We start from the raw sequence: 23,908 nt of genomic DNA on the forward strand, positions 1-23,908 counted from the left end.
TCTGGTAAAGCTTGCTTGTTCCGTGACACAATTGTTTCCACTGGCAAAGCCCAGATGCACCACAAAATATGTATAGGATGGGAGCTACTCTGACAACGTCTCTTTAAAAACGATTATTTTATTTACATACCTTACAAAAAGCTTTGTTAGACCTCACTGAAAATATTCAATCAAAGAAGTTAATCTAATTTGAATGGTGATGCTGAGTTTTATATGGATTTGTATAACAACACATGTTTGTGGAGGATGCTTCTTGAGATGTTAGACATTTATGTTGTGTAAAGGCTATTGAATCAAGTCAAGTTCATAGTTATTCTACATAAGTTTATAAGTATTCTATAATTCTCTGTAAACATAGATCGATATGAGTTCCAATGGGTTAATCTGAGAACGTTGTAGGTCTGATGATGCCATGTTTTCAACACCAGATACTGAGATCAGAAACTGTTTCAACAACAGGTTTAACTATTCCGATATTCCACTACTTTAACTGTTACTTTAAACTAGATTTTATTCACATAAACACTTACCAAAAAATGGCTGTGGCTTTGAGCTGGAGTAACCTAATTTATGCTGCCACAACTAATCTGTGTTCTCTTGTTCAAAGTTCACAAGTTCTGACATGCAGCGTAATAACACCCCTGTAATTGCGTAAGGCTTTTATGTGTTGGCTCCCTGTTATTTATTAGGAAATGGTCATTAGTTCAACATTGTTATAGTGAACTAAAATGGAAACTTAAATTGAAACTAATTATGAAAAAACTGTTTAGTAAACTGAAATAAAATAATGAACCAATCTGTTTGAAAAACTAAAATTGGAGTTGGTCCAGGGAGTGGGTCCAAGGCTGGTCATGTGTGTCAATCTCCTAAGTACTCTATGCAGCCTACTGCAAATTTGGTTTGATATCCATGTCATTTCAATACAGTCATGATACTATAAGTATTATGGGCCATAATTCATGGATAATACGGTCTGTTTTCAACACACCTCAGCAACGTTTCTCAGTGTCTTTATATAAATGACTGCCTGTCTGTGCACACACTTTTTATTCTGAAAAGTGTGGAAGCATCTACCTGCGAAGGGGAGTCTACATGGTCGTAGTAGTAGTTTAAATGCTATGAGGTTTTTAGTGTTAATTCTTTTATTTGACCATGGGAAAAATAGCTACAGTACTGCAGGGAAACAACATACACGTTTTCTTGAACTGAGCTGTAAATATTACTTGTCAGACTTGGCCAAAGAGGGGCAGTCCTCTCAATCAAAAGAATACAGGCTACTTAAAAGCATTCACCAGTTATTCTGCATAATGGTGGTTCCATGAGGACACACTTTCTGCACTATTCCCACACAACACCGACAGATGCAACTGCAACAGATGGTATCAATTTACACCCCCAATAGGGTTGTTGGGCAAACTACTTTCATATTTCACAGGGAGTTTCCAGGATTGTGTTGCAGATTTGTCAGACAGTGATGTGGTAATATACTGTACATCGTTGACATGATATGAAGGCACAGAATTAACTGAGTTTTGGTGCCAGTCACTGTTCTTCTTATTCCTTTTTTGGAAGAAAGATATTTATTGTTTGAACTGCACCTGTTTGCTTATATATTTGTAAATCTTTGTCTGTGTCTGTGTGTGCGTGGGTGGGAATTACAGGGAGAATTTACGTTGGCATTTAGGGGAATTAATGACAAAGGTTAGGATAATTTACATAGCAGATTAGGTGAAATGGGTTCAGTTTAGAATAAGGGGAAAGGTTAGCTAAAATGCTCCAGTTGTCCTTGACACGCAACCTTTGGATTGCTAGATGATCACTGATTGCGCTTACCCAGCCCCCCCCGACCAACCTCCCTACTTTTGTTTCTGTCTAAAGTAAGTAGACCAAGTAGGTTTCATACGTCTTGAAGGTGCTCAGAAAGTCATAAAGTATGTTTCGTTTGACTCTTTGGGCAGTCTGACCTACACCTGCATGCTGGTGTGTGTGACCTCATAAATGAATGCCTTGAGTAACCACAGCCCCTCCTTGATGTTGTCTCATCTTCCATTCAGTTGTTCTTCAAAAGTATGACTGTGAGACAAAGCCATTCATAGTCTTTTGTGTGGCAAATAACGTTAAAAATAATATCTCTCTCCAACTCACAATAACTGTTCCTGTTGGAAAAATGTACTTTCATGTTGAACATGGATGTGACTCGTATAGGTGTATTTTTGGTGCCGCTATTTCCCCTGATAGTTTCTCTTTATTCTGCTGCACTAAACCCTCCTGGTTCATATGACCACTGACACTATGTCATAGTCTTCGTATTGTGAAAATGTATGTCAGCGGCCCACTGTATCATTTAACAATATAGAGAACATGAAAGGAATATTTAATATTGTCAATAGACTATACTCTACACAGTCGTCAAATGACTGTCATGAAATAAGCCTCCATACTGTAAATATGATGTTGCGGATTATCCATAGAGATTTGCATATTTAGGGTAGATTGATATGTGATATATGTGAGCGGAGGAGGCATCATGTTATATACAGTGCTTCAGTGACCTCAGTACCTCAGCTGCTTAGCAAATACATACAGTAGCTGATCACTATTACAGGTTTTTTCATATAAAAACAACATTAACACTTCACTCAGATATGCTATTATACTTACCATGGTTTCTATGGCGTTACAGGGTCCGATACCTGTAGCTGGCTGGGTGCACACACACACACACACTCAGATGTCACTTGGGAACTTCACACACTAGTGAGGGCCTCAGTGATTAGAGGTCAGGGCAGTGAAAAGGGTAGAAAAAAGGGTGCTTTGAAAAAGGAGCATTGTGCACTTCATAGATATTGAGTTACACAGGCTCATTATAAAGTGGTAGCAGATAAAAGTTTGTCCCTTATCTACAACTGATCATCCAGGTTAACAAATGTAATAAAGAACTTAGATAGACAATGGAAAGATTATTCTTATTTTGTGGGTTGGTCAATTTGGGGCAGGTGACAGTAGCCATAGATGGTATTATAACTGACATGACACCTGATCTTAACTCTATGCGTACCACAATATTCCAGAAAAACAGGACAATACAATGCTTTTCATGACATCAATTGTATTGGCTGCCTATGCTGTCAAGGGCATCACTGTTGTCATTGCAAACTAACGTGTTTGCAGAAACGTTTGAGACGTTATTTAGACATCTCTCTCTCTCTCACACACACACACACACACACACACACACACACACACACACACACACACACACACACACACACACACACACACACACACACACACACACACACACACACACACACACACACACACACACACACATCTGAGACTACTGTATTTGGGCCTCTCTTCAGTTTCTGCCTCCCTATTATTTTCAGTCCCTGATTATTCTTCCATAGATTTTCCATGTAGCCTTGTGTCACCACTATGACAGCATATAAAGTACCCATCAAAAGTTTGTACACACCCACTCATTCAAGGGCTTTTCTTTAGTTTAACTTTTTTCTACATTGTAGAATAATGTTGCCTTGATGACAGCTTTGCACACTCTTGATATTCTCTCAACCAGCCTCATGAGGTAGTGACCTGGAATGCATTTTGAATTAACAGGTGTGCCTTGTTAAAAGTTAATTTATGGAATCTCTTTCCTTCTTAATGCGTTTGAGCCAATCAGTTGTGCTGTGACAAGGTAGGGGTGGTATACAGAAGATAGCCATATTTGGTAAAAGACCAAGTCCATATTATAGCAAGAACAGCTCAAATAAGCAAAGAGAAATGACAGTCCATCATTAATTTAAGAAATGAAGGTCAGTCAATCAAGAATATTCCAAGAAAGTTTCTTCAAGTGCAGTCGCAAAACCATCAAGTTCTATGATCAAACTGGCTCTCCTGAGGACCGCCGCAGGAAAGGAAGACCCAGAGTTTCCTCTGCTGCAGAGGATAAGTTCATGAGAGTTAACTGCACCTCAGATTGCAACCCTAATAAATGCTTCACAGACTTGATGTAACAGACACATCTCAACATCAACGGTTCAGAGGAGACTGTTCAGAGGAGGCCTTCATGGTTGAATTGCTGCAAAGAAACCACTACTAAAGGACATCAATAATAAGAAGAGACTTGGTGGGCCAAGAAACATGAGCAATGCACATTAGACCGGGGGAAATCTGTCTGGTCTGATGAGTTCAAATTTGAGAGTTTTGTCTTTGTGAGACGCAGAGTAGGTGAACGGATGATCTCCGCATATGTGGTTCACACTGTGAAGCATGGAGGAGGAGGTGTGGGGGTGCTTTGCTGGTGACACTGTCAGTGATTTATTTACAATTCAAGGCACACTTAACCACCATGGCTACCACAGCATTCTGCAGCGATATGCCATCCCATCTGGTTTGTGCTTAGTGGACTATCATTCGTTTTCCAACAGGACAATGACCCAAAACACACCTCCAGGCTTTGTAAGGGCTATTTGACCAAGGAGAGTGATGGGAGTTGCAAAGAAAAAGCCATATCTCCGACTGGCCAACAAAAAGAAAAGATTAAGATGGGGAAAAGAACACTGACACTGGACAGAGGAACTCTGCCTACAAGGCCAGCGTCCCAGAGTCGCCTCTTCACTGTTGATGTTGAGACTGGTGTTTTGCGGATACTATTTAATGAAGCTGCCAGTTGAGGACTTGTGTGTTTCTCAAAATAGACACTCTAATGTACTTGTCATCTTGCTCAGTTGTGCACCAGGGCCTCCCACTCCTCTTTCTATTCTGGTTATAGCCAGTTTGTTCTGTGAAGGGAGTAGCACACAGCGTTGTACATCTTCAGTTTCTTGGCAAGTTCTCACATGGAATAGCCTTCAATTCTCAGAACAAGAATAGACTGACGAGTTTCAGAAGAAAGTTCTTTGTTCCTGGACATTTTGAGCCTGTAATTGAACCCAAAAATGCTGATGCTCCAGATACTCAACCAGTCTAAAGAATGACAGTTTTATTGCTTCTTTAATCAGGACAACATTTTTCAGCTGTCCTAACATAATTGCAAAATGGTTTTCAATTAGCCTTTTAAAATGATACACTTGGATTAGCTAACACAACGTGCCATTGGAACACAGGAGTGATTTTTGCTGATAATTGGCCTCTGTACGCCTATTTAGATATTCCATTAAAAATCTGCCGTTTCCAACTACAATAGTCATTTACAACATTAACAATGTCTACACTGTATTCCTGATCAATTTTATGTTATTTTAATGGACAAAAATGTTGCTTTTCTTTCAAAAACAAGGACATTGCTAAGTGACCCCAAACATTTGAACGGTAGTGTGTGAGTATATATATATATATATATATTATATATAATACAATTCTATATGGAAATTATCTGACAATGTACTTACTTTTAGTTGTATTCCACTTTGTAACTACTGCTAACAGAGAGTTTCCTTTCATTACAATACAATCATTACATTTATCTGCAGCTACAATATAGGCATAATTACATTTTGGTGAATGTACAGCATAGTTGCAAAGTTACTATATGCCGTAAAGAACTTAATGTAAAGTAGAATGTTGAAGAGATCTCTCATGCTCTCCCGCTCATATAAAAACAGACACACTTCTAGTCCACAATTAGCCTACTACTGTGTACTATTTCCCAAATAAACCCCAAAATTATATATCCCTAATATTGATTATACATTGACCCCACACATTTCCCACATTTTAGTCTCCAGTTACTGCATGTCCAGAGATTGGTGGTTGAACATCTCCTTAGTCGACTCAGACTGTCCTTGTTTGTAGATTAAAAGCATTATTTTACAAATTTGGGATTTCAACTAGAATGTGGAGGGCCAATGCTCTGTGTATGTGATGAAGAGGAAGATAATGAAGATATAAACTAATGGAGCTGATTATCTTATTTTTTGCTGTCTTTGATCTGCTCCACCTCACTGGATTCTTCCACTACCCTGCCATTGATCATGGTCTGGGTGACCACCTTGACAATCTTCCTGGTCCTCACCTCGGGCTCCTCTGTAACACAGAACAGATCCACAGTTTCAGTTTACACTTATCAGCATTAGTACACTGTAATAGCTGGTGTGTGGCACAAAATGGCTGCCAGGATTTTAAAGGCTGGGATAGAGGTTAGAGAAGAAATTATCTGACAATGTACTTACTTTTAGTTGGAGGAATTTCCTTGATCCTGAAAGTCAAATCAATAAAACACAGTTTCAAAGATTTTACAGAGTTACAGTTCATATAAGGAAATCAGTCAATTGAAATAAATTCATTAGGCTCTAATCTTTAGATTTCACATGACTGGGAATACAGATATGCATCTGTTGGCCACAGATACCTTTAAAACTTCTTAGGGATCAAATCCCATTACGGGATCGATTTGACAACATCCGGTGAAATGTCAGAGCGCCAAATTCCAATTAAATTACTATAAATATTAAACTTTCATGAAATCACACATGCAATACACCAAATTAAAGCTACACTTGTTGTTAATCCAGCCAATGTGTCAGATTTGAAAAAGGCTTTACGGAAAAAGCAAACCATGCGATTATCAGAGGATAGCACCCCACAAAACAAACACATGACATTCATATTTCATATTTCAACCTGCTGGGCGCGACACAAAACTCAGAAATAACAATATAATTCATGCCTTACCTTTAAAGATCTTCTTTTGTTGGCACTCCAAAATGTCCCATAAACATCACAAACGATCCTTTTGTTCGATAAATTCCGTCGTTATATACCCAAAATGTCAATTTATTTGGCGCGTTTAATCCAGAAAAACACTAGTTCCAACTCGCGCCACATGACTACAAAATATCTAGTAAGTTACATGTAAACTTGTTCCAAACATTTCAAACAACTTTCCTAATACAACTGTAGGTATTGTTTAACGTAAATAATTGATACAATTTAAGACAGGATAAACTGTGTTCAATACCGGACGAAAACAAAGTGGAGCGTGCTTTCAGGTCGCACGCCTCTAACAAACAGTACACTTCACTCAACCCTCGTTCTGAACTGCCCTACTTCTTCATTACACAAAGGATAAACACCAACCAATTTCTAAAGACTGTTGACATCTAGTGGAAGCGATAGGAACTGCAAGCAAGTGCCTTAGAAATCCAGATCCCCGTAGACAACTCATTGAAAAGAGAGTGACCTCAAAAAATGTTTTTCCTAGATGGTTTGTCCCCGGGGTTTCGCCTGCCAAATAAGTTCTGTTATACTCACAGACATGTTCAAACAGTTTTAGAAGCTTCAAAGTGGTTTCTATCCAAATCTACTAATAATATGCATATCATAGCTTCTGGGCCTGAGTAGCAGGCAGTTTACTTTGGGCACGCTTTTCATCCGGACGTGAAAATACTGCCCCCTACCCTTAAGAAGTTTTTTTTAAAGGTTGGGGCGTGACTGCCATTGGCTTGTGGAATGTTGTCCTACTCCTCTTCAATGGCAGTGCGAAGTTGCTGGATATTGGTAGAAACTGGAACAAGCTGTCAATCCAGAGCATCTCAAACATGCTCAACGGGTGACATGTCTGTTAAATATGTACAGTCGTGGCCAAAATTTTTGAGACTGAAACAAATATTAATTTCCACAAAGTTTACTGTTCAGTGTCTTTAGATATTTTTGTCAGATGTTACTATGGAATACTGAAGTATATTTAAATTAAATAAAACCTAATTTTATTTGTCACATACACATGGTTAGCAGATGTTAATGCGAGTGTAGCGAAATGCTTGTGCTTCTAGTTCCAACAATGCAGTAATAACCAACGAGTAATCTAACCTACAAGCATTTCATAAATGTCAATGGCTTTTATTGACAATTACATGAAGTTAATGCAAAGAGTCAATATTTGCAGTGTTGACCCTTCTTTTTCAAGTCCTCTGCAATCCGTCCTGGCATGCTGTCAATTAACTTCTGGGCCATATCCTGACTGATGGCAGCCCATTCTTGCATAATCAATGCTTGGAGTTTGTCAGAATTTGTGGGGTTTTTTTGTCCACCCGCCTCTTGAGGATTGACACAAGTTCTCAATTGGGATTAAGGTCTGGGGAGTTTCCAGACCATGGACCCAAAATATCGACGTTTTGTTCCCCAAGCCACTTAGTTATCACTTTTGCCTTATGGCAAGGTGATCCATCATGCTGGAAAAGGCATTGTTCGTCACCAAACTGTTCCTGGATGGTTGGGAGAAGTTGCTCTTGGAGGATGTGTTGGTACCATTCTTTATTCATGGCTGTGTTCTTAGGCAAGATTATGAGTAAGCCCACTCCCTTGGCTGAGAAGCAACCCCACACATGAATGGTCTCAGGATGCTTTACTGTTGGTATGACACAGGACTGATGGTAGCGCTCACCTTGTCTTCTCCGGACAAGCTTTTTTCCAAATGCCCCAAACAATCAGAAAGGGGATTCATCAGAGAAAATGACTTTACCCCAGTCCTCAGCAGCCCAATCCCTGTACCTTTTGCAGAATATCAGTCTGTCCCTGCTGTTTTTCCTGGAGAGAATTGGCTTCTTTGCTGACCTCCTTGACACCAGGCCATCCTACAAAACTCTTCGCCTCACTGTGCATGCAGATGCACTCACACCTGCCTGCTGCCATTCCTGAGCAAGCTCTGTACTGGTGGTGCCCCGATCCTGCTACTGAATCAACTTTACGAGACGGTCCTTGTGCTTGCTGGACTTTCGTGGGCACCCTGAAGCCTTCTTCACAACAATTTAACTGCTCTCCTTGAAGTTCTTGGTGATCCAATAAATGGTTGTTTTTGGTGCAATCTTACTGGCAGCAATATCGTTGCCTGTGAAGCCCTTTTTGTGCAAAGCAATGATGACGGCATGTGTTTCCTTGCAGAAACCATGGTTGACAGAGGAAGAACAATGATTCCAAGCACCACCCTCCCTTTGAAGCTTCCAGTCTGTTATTCGAACTCAATCAGCATGACAGAGTGATCTCCAGCCTTGTCCTCGTCAACACTCACACCTGTGTTAACAAGATAATCACTGACCTGATGTCAGCTGGTCCTTTTGTGGCAGGGAAATGCAGTGGAAATGTTTTTGGGGGGGATTCAGTTCATTTGCATGGCAAATAGGGACTTTGCAATTAATTGCAATTCATCTGATCACTCTTCATAACATTCTGGAGTATATGCAAATTTCCATCAAACAAACTGAGGCAGCAGACCTTGTGAAAATTATTAATTAAATTAATATTTGTGTCATTCTCAAAAACTTTGGCCGCGAATGTAGGTCATGGAAGAACTTTCAGCTTCCAGGAATTGTGTATAGATCCTTGTGACATGGGGCTGTGCATTATCATGCTGAAACATGAGGTGATGGCGGCGGAGGAATGGCACAACAATGGGCCTCAGGATCTCGTCATGGTGTCTCTGTGCATTCAAATTGCCATCGCTAAAATGCAGTTGTGTTCGTTGTCCATAGTTTATGCCTGCCCATACCATAACCCCACCGCCACCATGTGGCACTCTGTTCATAACATTGATGTCAGTAAACTGCTTCCCCACATGGCACCTTACACGTGGTCTGAGGTTGTGAAGCCTGTTGGACATTTTGCCAAATTTTCTAAAACAATGTTTTAGAACATGATGTTTGACCACCAATCTCTGGCTTATGGTAGAGAAATGAACATTACATTCTCTGGCAACAGCCCTTTTGGACACTCCTTCCGTCGGTATTCCAATTGCACCCTCCCTCAAAACTTGATACATCTGTGACATTGTGTTGTGTGACAAAACTGTACATTTAAAGTGGCCTTTTATTTTCCCCAGAATGTCAATCTTCATAATAATTATGTCTGTGTAAATCTGAGCTTAAAAAATGAATACAAATATTAAAATAAATCAATAGAGGGACTCACGCTTCCTCTCCCTCCAGCAGTCTCCTGTAGGTGGCGATCTCCAGCTCCAGGTTCTGCTTGATGCGGAGCAGCTGTTCATAGTCTGTCTTGTTGCGCTGCATGTCCAGACGCAGCTGGGACAGCTCCTCCTCCAGCTGAGACAGCATGGCTTGCAGACTGTCCATCTCCAGAGCATACTTATGGCCTGTCTCTCTCAGGTTCCCTTCCAACACACCCACCTGCATTGGGGACAGACAGGACAGGCCAGGACAGCCAAGTTAACCTACTGTGTTTAGCTAGATGTTGGGATCGTCGCTAAGCTAAGGCGCTAATTTTATACTCAGGTATGCTAGAAATGTGATAGTGTCTTACCACTACACCACTCATCACTGTAATGCTTATGTTATACACAAATATGGCTGCCAAATTGTTGTAGCTTGGCACTAGCTCATCACTTTTCAAGCTGGCACACTAATATTATATACAGACACAGCAGCCATGTTATCAAATCAAATCAAATCAAATTTTATTTGTCACATACACATGGTTAGCAGATGTTAATGCGAGTGTAGCGAAATGCTTGTGCTTCCAGTTCCGACAATGCAGTAATAACCAACAAGTAATCTAACTAACCATTCCAAAACTAATATCTTATACACAGTGTAAGGGGATAAAGAATTTTGTTATATGCTCCTGAGTAGAACTGAGTAGAACTACACAGTCTGTATATGGCTCTCGAATTCCACACCTGGCTCATCAATTTACCATCTGTCAACCCTCACCAATTGACCAGCAAGACCAGAGAGTGTCATCCTCACTCATCATTCTTCAGCTTATAGAGACATTAGGTTCTTTATCAGGTTGAACAAACACACATGATCTGTTTTCCAAACCAGCGTCTTCTCTATATAGATCTGGAGCTGCTGCGGGATGTATATATCTACCCTCACATGTTACTGATAGTGCCACAGATATGACCTTGATTTGTCTGGCTCTGTCTGGGTCCTGACACATTGATGAATTGACCTCCATTTACCTCCATTCACTCAGGAGAGCAGAGGATATTCACTGTGTGCACTGCAGCACTGTTTCTTTATAATGGCAAAACAGATGCAGATGTGAAGCAACACACTAAGAGAGGATGACTCAATCTATTTGAGCAGTGTTTTTCCATGCACCTCCCACAGGGTTCATTTTACAATGATGCCCAGTGATTCAGTATCCTCAAAATCCAAAATGAATTGACCCCAACCCTGCTTCTCATCAGGGAGAAAGCATTGGTAGAGGCCGAGGAAATGGTAGAGGACAGATAAGGGTGTGTCTGGACAGAAAGGGTGTGTGTCTGGACTGTTGAAAGGGGTGTGTCTGGACAGAAAGGGGCTGTGTCTGTACAGCTGAAGTGTGTGTGTCTGGACTGAAAGGGGCGTGTCGACAGAAGGTGGCGTTTGGACAGCTGAAGGACTGCTGCAGTACCTGTTTGCGCAGACTGTCCAGTTCCCCCTCCAGGGCCTGTAGGAAGCGGCGTCTCTCGCTGAGCTCACTCTGAGCACAGCGTAGCGCCTCACCGCTCTCCTTTACCTCTGACTGCACTGACTCCAGCTGCAAAACATACACACACACGTACACACACATACACACACACACACGCAGACACAAGTGCGTGCACGCACACACACACACACACACACACACACACACACACACACACACACACACACACACACACACACACACACACACACACACACACACACACACACACACACACACACATTATACGTGTACATACAGTAAACAATCAGGCTGACACTGAATAAGTATTCCATTGCACCAGCAGTGTTGCATACACACAGCAGTCATAAGTACATCTACCCACATACAGTACTATGTTCACAAACACAGATGATATACTGTAGACATCCTACTGAGCTCAGCTGAGTTCTTCATCATTACCATGTCAGATGTCTCACTGACCTTCTTCAGGTACCAGGTCTCTGAGTCCTCCTTGTTCTTACGTGCAATGCCCTCATACTGGTTCCTCAGCTCAGCCATAATGGCCCCAAGGTCTGGGCCCTGGGCTGCATCCACCTCCACATTCACCTGCTCGTTGGCCATACGGGCCTTCATGGAGCCCATCTCCTACAGGGACAGAGACCATAGTTGGGATCAACTCCATTTCAATGCAGTCACCTCAGGAATTAAACTGGAGTTGGAATTGGAATGGAATTGACCCCAACCCCGATGGAGAAAGACAAACACATTCAGTAGGCCTGGAAATGGAAAACAGTAATGGCTGATACTAATAGGTTCTTATCAATGTCTACACACTAACACCCAGATGTCAGGCGACAGTTGAGGTCAGTGTGTTGTTGCTGGTTCTATGGGGAGGCAGCCAGGTGAGCTCTTAAAAAGGTATCTGATGGAAACATTGACACTCTATTGTCTGTTAATATACACTTGTACATATGTGAATTAGCACAAATATAAGAACCCAATAAATTATTTATTATTATTATGAATTATTCAGAGGTAATATTGTGTGTGTGTGTGGGAGATATAATTTTTACTAGGGAGCCTGAGTTGTTGGCCACATCCTGGACACCTCACCTGGCTGTCTAAACACACACACTCCCTGTGGCTAGTGGAGCTTATGTAATGATGTGTGTGTGTGTGTGTGTGTGTGTGTGTGTGTGTGTGTGTGTGTGTGTGTGTGTGTGTGTGTGTGTGTGTGTGTGTGTGTGTGCGTGCGTGCGTGCGTGCGTGTGTGTGTGTGTGTGCAGTAGTCTGTATGATCATAGTATCACTAGACTCAAAGACTACAAGTAGTACAGGGTGTGGTCATTCTACCCATGATTATATTTCAGTGACATTCAACATGCATGGGGGAATGAAACTGTATTCACGTACCAAATGAAAATATATATATATATATATTTTTTTTTAACACAATTACCCATGTACCAACAAGCACCATTTGCCTAAAATAATAAACATTTTACAAAGTAAAACAAGATGCCATAAGGAAACCATATGAAGCCTCTGTCAGGATTTGGCCAGGGTTGTTCCGGGTTTTGGTCAGTAGATGTCCCCATTGTGCTTTTTGTCCCTATGTTTTTCCCTTGATCCCCATTATTATTTGCACCTGTGTCTCGTTTCCCCTGTTTGTATTTAAACCCTTTGTTTCCCTCAGTTCTGTGCTCTGTGTTTGTATGTTAGCACCCTGCCCTAGTGTTCTGTGTGCTCTTGTCGATTCCGGGTGAAGTTCTTGTGGTATTCTGTTTTTTGTTTTTGTTTATTTTTGGTGAGTTTCTTTTGAGGTCTTTTTGTGTTTTTCCTACCACCTTTTGGATTTGCCATTTTTTGTATTTTAGGATTTTTTCTTTATTAAATACACCGTCTTAAGTACTGCTGTGTCTGCCTCATCTTCTGGGTTCTGCTGTCTATTCGTGGCTCAGTTGGTTAAGTGACTGTTTCTCACTCTGGAGACCCAGGTTCGAAACCGGGTCCTGACAGCCTCATGTTTTTTTGAGGATGTAATTCATATTTAAGAGTATGTGCACTGGGACAATCTGGAATACAACTCTGTTTCCTGGAACAAACCTCCCCTGAACCAAAAACAGTTTGACAACGTGTGAAGTGATTAGGTTGATGTGTAATTACTCATCAGTATTGACCCATCAGTATTGACTCATCAGTTTTGACCCATGCAGCGGAGCTCTCACCTCATCGTGATTCTTCTTGAGGAAGTAGAGCTCCTCCTTCAGGCTGTCCAAGTCTCCTCTCAGGGTGGCTATGATCTGGTCGTGGTCTGACTTGGCCCTCCGGAGAGCCAGACAGTCCCTCTCTACAGACTGGCACAGTGTGGCCTCAGCCTCCCATCTACACAAATGGATGGTAACAGAGGCATAGCACACAGACATGGACACACACAGATACACACGCCGGTATGCAGACACACGCACGCAGGTAAACACACACACTTAACCATACCTCAGTCAGCAGACACATCTACACATTCATTGAGCACTGCTGCATTCCAACATTTGACTGTATACCATCAGTACATTGTGAATACATAGGGACCTTGACACAGACAACTCTGGCGCCTCTTGATTTGTGCTTCACCTTGCCAACCACAGATTCCTCTGAAATGGATGATGTTTCCTTGACCCTATCTATCTATCTATCTATCTATCATGGCCAGTGCTAACTGATGGCCTCCTTTCAGTCTGTGAGTACCGTGGGAGCAGGCTCTTATTTCTCGGCCTGACAGAGAGGTCATTTATCCAAAGTGCAACGTAGTCTAGCATTCCCATGTGAATCTCACAGACAGGCAGGTAAAAGAAAAGCCCCTCTGTATTGGCACCATAGAGATCTTATTAAATTACTAGAGGGGCTATGTCATGAACCCTAAAATTTCCGGATTGGGGTGAAAGCACTGGCAAACCATGGTTGACCAACTTCCTGACCAAAATAGCTGACCTTTATCCCATCATAAGAAGGTTCATGTCCATTCTAGTATTCTAATTCCTAATTCTATGTTTGGCACTCACTTGACCCTGAAGTCATCGGCGGCCAGCTTCGCGTTATCAATCTCCAGCATGATGCGGGCATTCTCCAGGGTCTTCTTTCTCACCTGAGAAGTAGCAGGAAGGAAGGAACACATTTACTTTAAAGTTAGACACTAAAGCACATAGATACACATCTGAAAGTGTCCCATGCAGAACAGCAGTCGGATCTGATGTACTAGTGAAAGAAGAAAGTTGAGGAGCATGGCAGGGCACATTCAGGAGACGTTTGTGGAATAGGACTACACAATGTAAACAATAAGGGTGTCCAGGTATTGTGACCTATACACAATTACTGACGAGCTGATTACATATCATATTCATCATTACGGCCAGGTGGGCACTGACCTCTTGTCCAATGGCGTGAGCCTGGGCCATCATACCCTCGATATCGTGACCTTTGGGGGCCCGCTCCAGCATCAGTTGTTTGATCTTGAGCTCCAGCTCAGCGTTGGATCGCTCCAGGGAGCGCACCTTGTCCAGATAGTTGGACAGCCGGTCATTCAGGCCCTGCATGGTCTCCTTGTCGCTGGCGCCCACACCCATGCCGTTCAGGGAGGAGAGGGCGCCCAGGACATTGAGCCCGTTGCCCATGGAGAGGGAGCGGGAGAGGGACAGGGTGCTGGCAGAGGACAGGGAGGAGACAGGGGCTTTGGAGCGGCTCCTGCCACCACTACTACTGCTGTCTCTCAGAGACATGCTGGAGAAGGATGGCTGGCGGGCTGAGTAGCTGCGCATGGAGAAGGTGGAGGACATAGTGTGTTTCTGCTGTGCTGGGGCAGAGTGGTGGAGAGAGTAGAGTGTTGTCAGTTGTCACTAACTGGCCAAGCTGCAAAGGCAAAAGTTATTACATTTCTCTCCTAAAAATCTGAATTAGAAACTAACCATAACCTTAACCACACTACTAAGCAGAGTAGAGAAGGACTAAAACACACTGTTTGAACTATTCTGTTATTTGTAATCATATAGCAGCTGGACTATAACCCACTGTGAATGCAGTGTTGTGTCATTATAGAAACATACAGCACACAGAGCTCAGACCTAAACTCATAATATTCTGAACTGGTGGTTTAAATTAACAATACCCTTTGCTCATGTCAATTGTGCACAATAGACTCTCAGTCAATATTGCTTTCGCGAACAATACAGTATGTTTGAAATCATCCAAAATCACCCAATCATCTAATATCCATGAAGCTGAAGTCTAAATCTCTTTGCACAAGACAAATTAATTTAGCATCTAGATGTCACTGCTTCAGACCTACTGTACATTGTGTTTTAACTCTCCCCTCCCCAGTGTGAACTGAAAAAATACAAAGAAAGCCGTGCTCACCGAACACTAAAAATCCTGTTAACTGTCAATTTCAGGTCACACAACAGAAATAAGTTCAACATAATCATAATCTATTTACAAACTTTTTGAAAAAAAAGAACTTCAAAGAAAAAAGTACTTACATATGAATGTGTGCTGAAGCAGGTCCTGTGAAATTTGTTTGTGGTGTGATGGGTTCCGACCCTGATGGTACAGGTGACTGTTATGGCTATATGAGAATCCTCAGGTGAGCTGGGCTGTGTCACCGAAGGGCGCGAGGGACTGGCTCAGAATACATGTGTATTGGGCGGAGCCATCATGGATGTTTCCAATCGAAAGGATCCACTAGCAGAGCGCAATGTGACACCCTAGAGGGGTACAAAATTTGAAGTCTTGCCATGATAGATAAAATATATCATCATTATAATCCCCTCAAATATTGTAATCCCATATGTCTTATTTCTCAGCTCCTTCCATCATCGTAATGATACACCACCAACTGAACAAGCATGGCAGAAATACTGTATATAATACAGACAGTCTCTACTGCCTGTTATGCTTCCAATCTCAGTACAGTAACAGCATCCTCTTTAAAGGCACTGTCCTGTCTGACCTGATTAGCTACAATGGAGAGTTTAGCTAGGGGTGATCACACACACACACACTCACTATCACACTGAACAGGGCTCCTATTGAGCCGCAGCACAATGCAGAGTAACCGGATACAACTGTTCCATGTGAGGATGGGCTGAGGGCCGAGGGGCTGGGGAGAGCAGGGAGGAAGGGAGGAAGCTGGGACAATGGAGAGAGAGAGTGAGGAGACAGGAAAGAAAGGAAATACCCCTGAGAAATGGTACCGAGGTGGGCGGAGGTTTAAGTTTGGTTTGGGGCTGAGCTCTGGCCTAAAAACACGGACATACCCATTGCAAGTCTACGTTTTGGTAATGTCTATCTGTGCCTTCGTGCAGTCCTTATTTTTGATATCTAAACACTGTCAGATTGAACAACATCTGCATTTAACAATGAAAGAGATGTGCTTTTTGAGTCAAACTGGCAAATAATAAGTTTGATGTGGTTCCTTATGGGAAACATCACCACCTCCAACACATCAGATACTAAAACTGACCTTGTTCATATTGACAGACCTGGACCCTGACCATATGAGGAAATCCAAAGTTGGTATTAACAGTATATAAACAAATTGTTGGGATAATTAAGATTGTAAGGTTATGGTATAATTCTTACAGCTGTAGTCTGGATGAGCATAAATGGTGAATCCCTAATCACTGTGTGAAGAGTGGAGACATACCTGTTGACATCCCCAACATGACATGTTGAAAGGAGCTGCCTTAGGCAGTGCTTTCACCCCATTCAGTGGTAAGAAGGAGCTATTGCATTTATAGGCAACTACATTCATTTTCTGAAATAGCAAAGCAGACTTAAATTGATATACCAGACACTAGCAACACTTTCCTAATATTGAGTTACCCCCCCCTCCCCCCTGCCCCCACCCGCCCGCCCCATTTTGCCCTCAGAATAGCCTCAATTTGTCTGGGAATAGACTCTACAAGGTGTCAAAAGCATTCGACAGGGATGCTGACTCCAATGCTTCCCAGGGTTGTGCCAAGTTGGCTGGATGTCCTTTAGGTGGCGGGCAATTCTTGATACACACGGGAAACTGTTGTGCTTGAAAACCCCAGAAGTGTTGCAGTTCTTGACACAAACTGGTGTCCAAACTACTATTACCATACCCCTTTCAAAGGCACACATCTATTGCCTTGTCCATTCACCTTCTGTATGGCACACATACACAATCTATGTTCCAAGTGTCTCAAGGCTTAAAAATCCTTCTTTAACCTGTCTCATCCCCTTCACATCAAATCAAACCAAACTTTATTTGTCATGCTCCGAATACTTGCTCACCTTACCGTGAAATGCTTACTTACAAGTCCTTAACCAATAGTGCAGTTCAAGGAGAGTTAAGAAAATATTTACCAAATAAACGAAAGAAAAAATAATAAAAAGTAGCACAATAACATAACAATAACAAGGCTATATATAGGGGGTACCGGTTCCCGAGTCAGTGTGCGAGGATACAGGTTAGAGACAATTTGTACATGTAGGTAAGGGTGAAATGACTATGCATAGATAATAAACAGCGAGTAGCAGCAGTGTACAAAACAAATGGAGGGGAGTCAATGTAATAGTCCGGTGGCCATTTGATTAATTGTTCAGCAGTCTTATGGCTTGGGGGTAGAAGCTGTTAAGGAGATTTTTGGTCCTTGGTGCTCCGGTACCGCTTGTCGTGCGGTAGCAGAGAAAACAGTCAATGACTTGGGTGACTGGAGTCTCTGACAATTTTATGGGCTTTCCTCTGACATTGTCTATTCTATAGGTCCTGGATTGCAGGAAGCTTGGCCTCAGTGATGTATTGGGCCGTACGCACTACCCTCTTTAGCGCCTTACGGTCAGATGCCGAGCAGTTGCCATACCAGGCGATGATGCCAGTCAGGATGTCAGGATGCTCTCGATGGTGCAGCTATATAACTTTTTAAGGATCTGGGGACCATTGCCAAATCTTTTCAGTCTCCTGAGGGGAAAAATGTTTTGTCGTGCCCTCTTCACGACTGTCTTGGTGTGTTTGGACCATGATAGATAGTTGGTGATGTGGACACCAAGGAACTTTAAACTCTCGACCCGCTCCACTACAGCCTTGTTGATGTTAATGGGGGCCTGTTCGGCCCGCATTTTCCTGTAGTCCACGATCAGCTCCTTTGTCTTCCTCACATTGAGGGAGGGGTTGTTGTCCTGGCCTGTCTCATCGTTGTCGATGATCAGTCCTACCACTGTTGTGTCATCAGCAAACTTAATGATGGCGTTGGAGTCGTGGGTAAACAGGGAGTACAGGAGGGACTAAGTACACACCCCTGAGGGGCCCCAGTGTTCAGGCAGACATGTTGTTTCCTACCCTTACCACCTGGAGGTGGCCCGTCAGGATGTCCAGGATCCAGTTGCAGAGGGAGGTGTTTAGTCCCAGGGTCCTTAGCTTAGTGATGAGCTTTGTGGGCACTGTAGTGTTGAACACTGAGCTGTAGTCAATGAACAGCATTCTTACATAGCTGTTCCTTTTGTCCAGGTGGGAAAGGGCAGTGTGGAGTGCGATTGAGATTGCGTAATCTGTGGATCTGTTGGGGCGGTAATCGAATTGGAGTGGGTCTAGGGTATCCGGGAGGACTCTGTTGATGTGAGCCATGACCAGCCTTTCAAAACACTTCATGGATACTGACGTGAGTGCTACAGGGCTGTAATCATTTAGGCAGGTTACCTTGACTTCCTTGGGCACAGGGTCTATGGTGGTATGCTTGAAACATGTATGTATTACAGACTCGGTCAGGGAGGGGTTGAAAATGTCAATGAAGACACTTTCCAGTTGGTCCACGCATGCTTTGAGTACACGTCCTGGTAATCCATCTGGCCCCGCGGCTTTGTGAATGTTGACCTATTTAAAGGTCTTTCTCATATCGGCTACTGAGAGCGTTATCACACAGTCATCCAGAACAGCTGGTGCGCTCATGCATGCTTCAGTGTTGCTTGCCTCGAAGCGAGCATAAAAGCCATTTTACGCGAGCCCACCAGCTCGTCTGTTAGGCTCGCATCACTGGGCAGCTCGCGTCTGGGTTTCCCTTTGTAGTCCGTAATAGTTTTCAATCCCTGCCACATCCGACGAGCGTCAGAGCCGGTATAGTAGGATTCAATCTTAATCCTGTATTGACGCTTTGCTTGTTTGATGGTTCGTCTGAGGGCATAGCGGGATTTCTTATAGGCCTCCGGATTACTGTCCCACTCCTTGAAAGTGACAGCTCTAGCCTTTAGCTTGATGCGGATGTTGCCTGTAATCCATGGTGTCTGGTTGGAATATGTATGCACGGTCACTGTGGGGACGACGTCGTCAATGCACTTTTTGATGAAGCCGGTGACTGAGGTGCTATACTCCTCAATGACATTGGATGAATCCCGGAACATATGCCAGTCTGTGATAGCAAAACAGTCCTGTAGCGTAGCATCCGCACCATCTGACCACTTCTGTGTTGAGCGAGTCACTGGTACTTCCTGCTTTAGTTTTTGCTTGTAAGCAGGAATCAGGAGGATAGAATTATGGTTGGATTTGTCGAAAGGAGGGTGGGGGAGAGATCTGTATGCATCTCTGTGTGTGGTGCATACAAAGCTCTCCCCCTTCCTCCATTTGGAAAATCCGACCATAATTCTATCCTCCTGATTCCTGCTTACAAGCGTGGATTTAACAAGTGACATCAATAAGGGGTCAGCCTGTCATGGAAAGAGAAGGTGTTCTTAATGTTTTGTATACTCAGTGTAGATGCATTTGAATTCAGTAATTTAGTGCAAAATAGAAATCAAATAATTTGTAGGCCTAAACATATGTAATTAAACTTGGTTAAGAATATAGACACTGATTTCTCATTCTATGTCTGAGAGGGCAGGGGTGTATACGGTAAGCTAAAGTCTATACTGCCAGTACAATACAATAGAGTAGCCACAGTCAGGGTGATGCTTCCAAGATGTTACAGTGAATTATAGGGTAGTGAGTGTAGCCAATCATTAATCAAACGGAAGTACTGCTGTACAGTTTTAACAGTTGTTGTCACCCTGATAAATAAACACATTTTTGACTCACGCTGACGTTTCATATTTATTTTTGCAAAGTGGGCAGTTGGCTTTGAGCGTTGTCAAAGTTTATCATTTGTGTTAGCTATTTCCTCAGTTTTCCTCAGTGGTAGGCTACTCCTCATGTTCAATGCATATGTGTATGTTTCTTCGTGTAGGCGTAGTTGTACTGTGTGCTATAGTAAGAATCTGAGCTTATTATACTACGGTTTTCATGTTGTAGCATTCAGAAACTACTTTGTGTACAGTCTCCACGATTCTCACATTTCTCCTTCCCATATTTAACAAAAATACACATGTACTATTTTTTTTGTTGTAAACTAACTCAACATAATGTTCATAAACAGCATGCTCTTGGCCTCAAAGTGAGGTGTTTCTCTCAGCAATGCTCTGCTATGTATAGAGTGTGTCAACTACTATGCCCTTGTAGATGGTTTTCAACCACTGGCCCCCATCCAGCTCGTTCAGGTCCAGAATAGAGAGTGGGGTTGAACGTCCTTCATGTAGATATTTCTTCTGTGTTGTGTCACAAAAACAGCCGATGAATAACCCTGCATGCCAGAAATACTTTAAATATGAGGTTTAAGTACAACTGTAGTGTTCCAACAAAAAATATTTTCTGATGCTTAAAAAAAGCTACAGTCAACCCATATTTTGTGGTGGACTTGCATGACTGTTATTCTTGTTATCCGATGTGAATAGTTTGAAGAAGATGACAGGAAGAGGCCTTTTAAAGTTGTCATCAAGCTGAGGCATTCTTAGAACACTGCGCTTTTCCAGCTTGTCTTTTTTTCTAGTTTACAGTATGTCATCTATGTTAGATTGTGTACGTCCTTGTGACCATTATGACTGTTTTTGTCACAGGCTATTCTCTGTACATCATTGCGATACATTGTATGGATGAGGGTTCCTCTGAACAGATTAAAAGGTGCACATACAAGAAAAGCAGGCAGAAAATGAAACTTCAGAAATAAACTTTACTTTAGGAAGAGAAAGAGGGAAGAGGAGGAGGCAGAGGAACTAAAACCAAATGGTACAGACTTTTGTTGTCTACAGCGAGAGTTAAGTGCTGCTGATCAGTATGATGGTGAGTAGCAGGAACAGTGATGTGATGATGTGAATATGCAGCAGAGACAAGAGCTACTGTAAATATAATTGCTCATCAGTGGAGCTACACTGTAATCCGGGAAGAGGAATCCTGCAATCAGAGGCCTATTCATTAGCATGGGGCCCCATTTCATCTGTAAGCACTTGAGCCTGCCAATCACAGAGCAGACGCATGACATTATGACAAAATGAGACAGTTCTTACTACCAGAGATGCTTGTGCCTGGAGAAACATGGTTTTAAATCCTCTGTTCTGTCTGCTTCATGCTTTCAATGGGTATTGGTTGCTGTGTTAGAGATTTTGATTTGACCCAAAAAAATTAATTTGCATTTATATCTCATTTAGTTGGACTGTAGCCCAGAATATGCTTGATTGATAATCATCAGGTAGTTCTCTGTACAACACACACAAAAAGGTCCTTTCACAGATTACATCTAGAAGGGCACAAGAAAGGCAAATCAGATCACATAGCTGATAGCACTGGTTATTGGTAGTGTCTTGCAAAACCAGTCACCTCAAGGACTTCACCTCAAGGAATTCAGAATTGTTTTCTATTTCACAATTGGTCTGATTGTAAAGGAATACTTTTTAAAAAGGGACTTTGAATATGCTGTAGAGACCATTCATAATGACTTGTTTTAAGAAAAAAAGAAAGTTATTACATTGTAATTACAAATGTAATTACAGTAATTAGAATGAATGTAAACTTCATGATAAATTCCAAGCTGTTCAACTGTTGTTCCTGACTGTTCTTTTCCATCTCTCTGTAATTGGCCACATCCTGAGACTCCCGTTTCCTCCTCCTTGTCCTCGTTTCCATGTGTCAGGCATGGTAATGTCCTCTCCGTTGCACCACTCATGTTGGGTGGGTTTCACATCTCTGCCTGATCCACACCTGGCTCAGTCAATGCATACCCATCTCTAATTAAATCTTCAATGGTCAAATCACAGCACAGGGGAAGCCACTGTTGCAGCTTCTATCTACAGAATATACCCCTCTTTTTTACTGTAGCTCTGGTTTCTGTGTCACTGGGTCAAGGAACATGTAGTCATGTATCTAGCATTCTCTGTCTCCGAGCCAAGGCATTCAGGCCTCACTCAGGTGAAAGCCTGGTGGAGGCTATCTGTCTCCTAATGCAGCAAGAACATGTTCTGGGTAGAAGTTGCCCATAAGCACATATCTTGGATCAGCTTACCCTCTCAATCATCACCTTAACCATTAGGAGGGAAAATTAAAAACGGACCTTAAATCAGTGTCAAGGAGCAACTCAGCTACTACTCCCAAGAGCACCATTGGTCTATGGCTTGGGATGATGTGGTTATTGGATGTATGCCCCCTTGTGGTGAACAGTGGTCCCTCTGAGTATGGATGAGAGTATAGGTTGACGTTGCCCCTAAACACTCCTCTAAGGTCAGATTTGCATTCTCCCCTCCCTAATGGTTGAGGATCGATGAAGGTTACGCTGATCCCAGATCTGTGCCTGCGGGGAATGGTGATAATAGAGGGCCCTTGAGGCTGGAGGTATCTTCATTTCAAATTGGCATTTACCAACACACTTAAAAAAAGATGGAATCCTTTGGATTCTCAAACAATAGACAGATAGCTTATAGTAAATCCTATTCTTTGTCAAACATACTTTGCTGGTGGTGTCATGCATCAAATTCACAACACATTTCCCTCTATTGAATGCCAACAGCAAGATTCTTTGATTTCAAGTGAATTCCCTCTCACAGAGAGAGGTTCTGACTGGGATGCCAGATATTTTCGCATGGTTAAAGCACCAATGAATGTCACAAGCTAGGAACGATTGTGGTTTCCATTTGTTCCACCGTATGTGGCATGCCGGAGTATTGTTCCTCTCTCACTTTCACTGCTTATGACAATACCTGTTTAATTAAATGTACTGTTATAACGAGAATTTTGATTACGTGAGCTCAAAACACTGTATGCAATATGAGTATGAATACGTTTGTTCATTCAATGACTTATGTATAATCAGTGTTTGACTTTAGTTTTACAAGGCAAAGAATGACAGGTAGTAAAACATGTTGAAGTGTTATACGGTTTTTATGCAAGGTACATTGAGCTGTATTTTCTCTCATTTTATCAAATTCAAAGATCAGGGAAAACGGACCGTCAACCTACTTGAAGACAGCATTAGAATGGAAAGGCGAGAATTAATTCAGGCTTAGTTAGTATTTACAATAGATAACTGACTTGGATCCCTAACAAAGGAAACGGTCAGGACCACATCTTCCTCAGAGTTCATTATGCTCTTCCTTGCCACAACAGCAGCTTGAGTGGTGTCAATTAATACAACAACTTCAGATTATCACATTAAAAAGGTCC

The 23,908-nt window shown here is 42.2% G+C and overlaps 2 protein-coding genes across 5 annotated transcripts in view; both read right to left on the reverse strand.

Annotated features, from left to right (window-relative positions):
• Positions 1–607, reverse strand: part of LOC135539347 (UDP-glucuronosyltransferase 2C1-like) — a 12,004-nt gene extending 11,397 nt beyond the window's left edge. Inside the window, exon 1 of the mRNA XM_064965172.1 lies at positions 531–607. The gene's annotated coding sequence lies outside the window, so the exon portion shown is untranslated. The remainder of the gene's footprint in view (positions 1–530) is intronic.
• A 4,372-nt stretch (positions 608–4,979) lies between these two features.
• On the reverse strand, positions 4,980–16,195 carry LOC135539365 (keratin, type I cytoskeletal 18-like). 4 transcript variants are annotated; one of them, XM_064965211.1, is made up of 10 exons: positions 15,912–15,988; positions 15,790–15,811; positions 14,805–15,224; positions 14,442–14,524; positions 13,611–13,767; positions 11,863–12,027; positions 11,362–11,487; positions 9,910–10,127; positions 6,177–6,202; positions 4,980–6,030 (listed from the first exon to the last, which is right to left on the reverse strand). In XM_064965211.1, the coding sequence occupies exons 3-10, from the start codon at positions 15,210–15,212 to the stop codon at positions 5,915–5,917; spliced, it is 1,299 nt and encodes a 432-aa protein (XP_064821283.1). In that variant the 5' UTR covers positions 15,213–15,224; positions 15,790–15,811; positions 15,912–15,988; the 3' UTR covers positions 4,980–5,914. The 4 variants fall into 4 exon arrangements, with proteins under 4 accessions (XP_064821283.1, XP_064821292.1, XP_064821274.1 ...); XM_064965220.1 differs by having other exon boundaries at positions 14,805–15,229; positions 15,912–15,986; XM_064965202.1 differs by lacking the exon at positions 15,790–15,811 and having other exon boundaries at positions 15,912–16,195.
• Between the last annotated feature and the right edge of the window lie 7,713 nt (positions 16,196–23,908).

The sequence above is a fragment of the Oncorhynchus masou genome, chromosome 1 (assembly GCF_036934945.1).
Source record: "Oncorhynchus masou masou isolate Uvic2021 chromosome 1, UVic_Omas_1.1, whole genome shotgun sequence".
NCBI classification, from domain to species: Eukaryota; Metazoa; Chordata; class Actinopteri; order Salmoniformes; family Salmonidae; genus Oncorhynchus; species Oncorhynchus masou.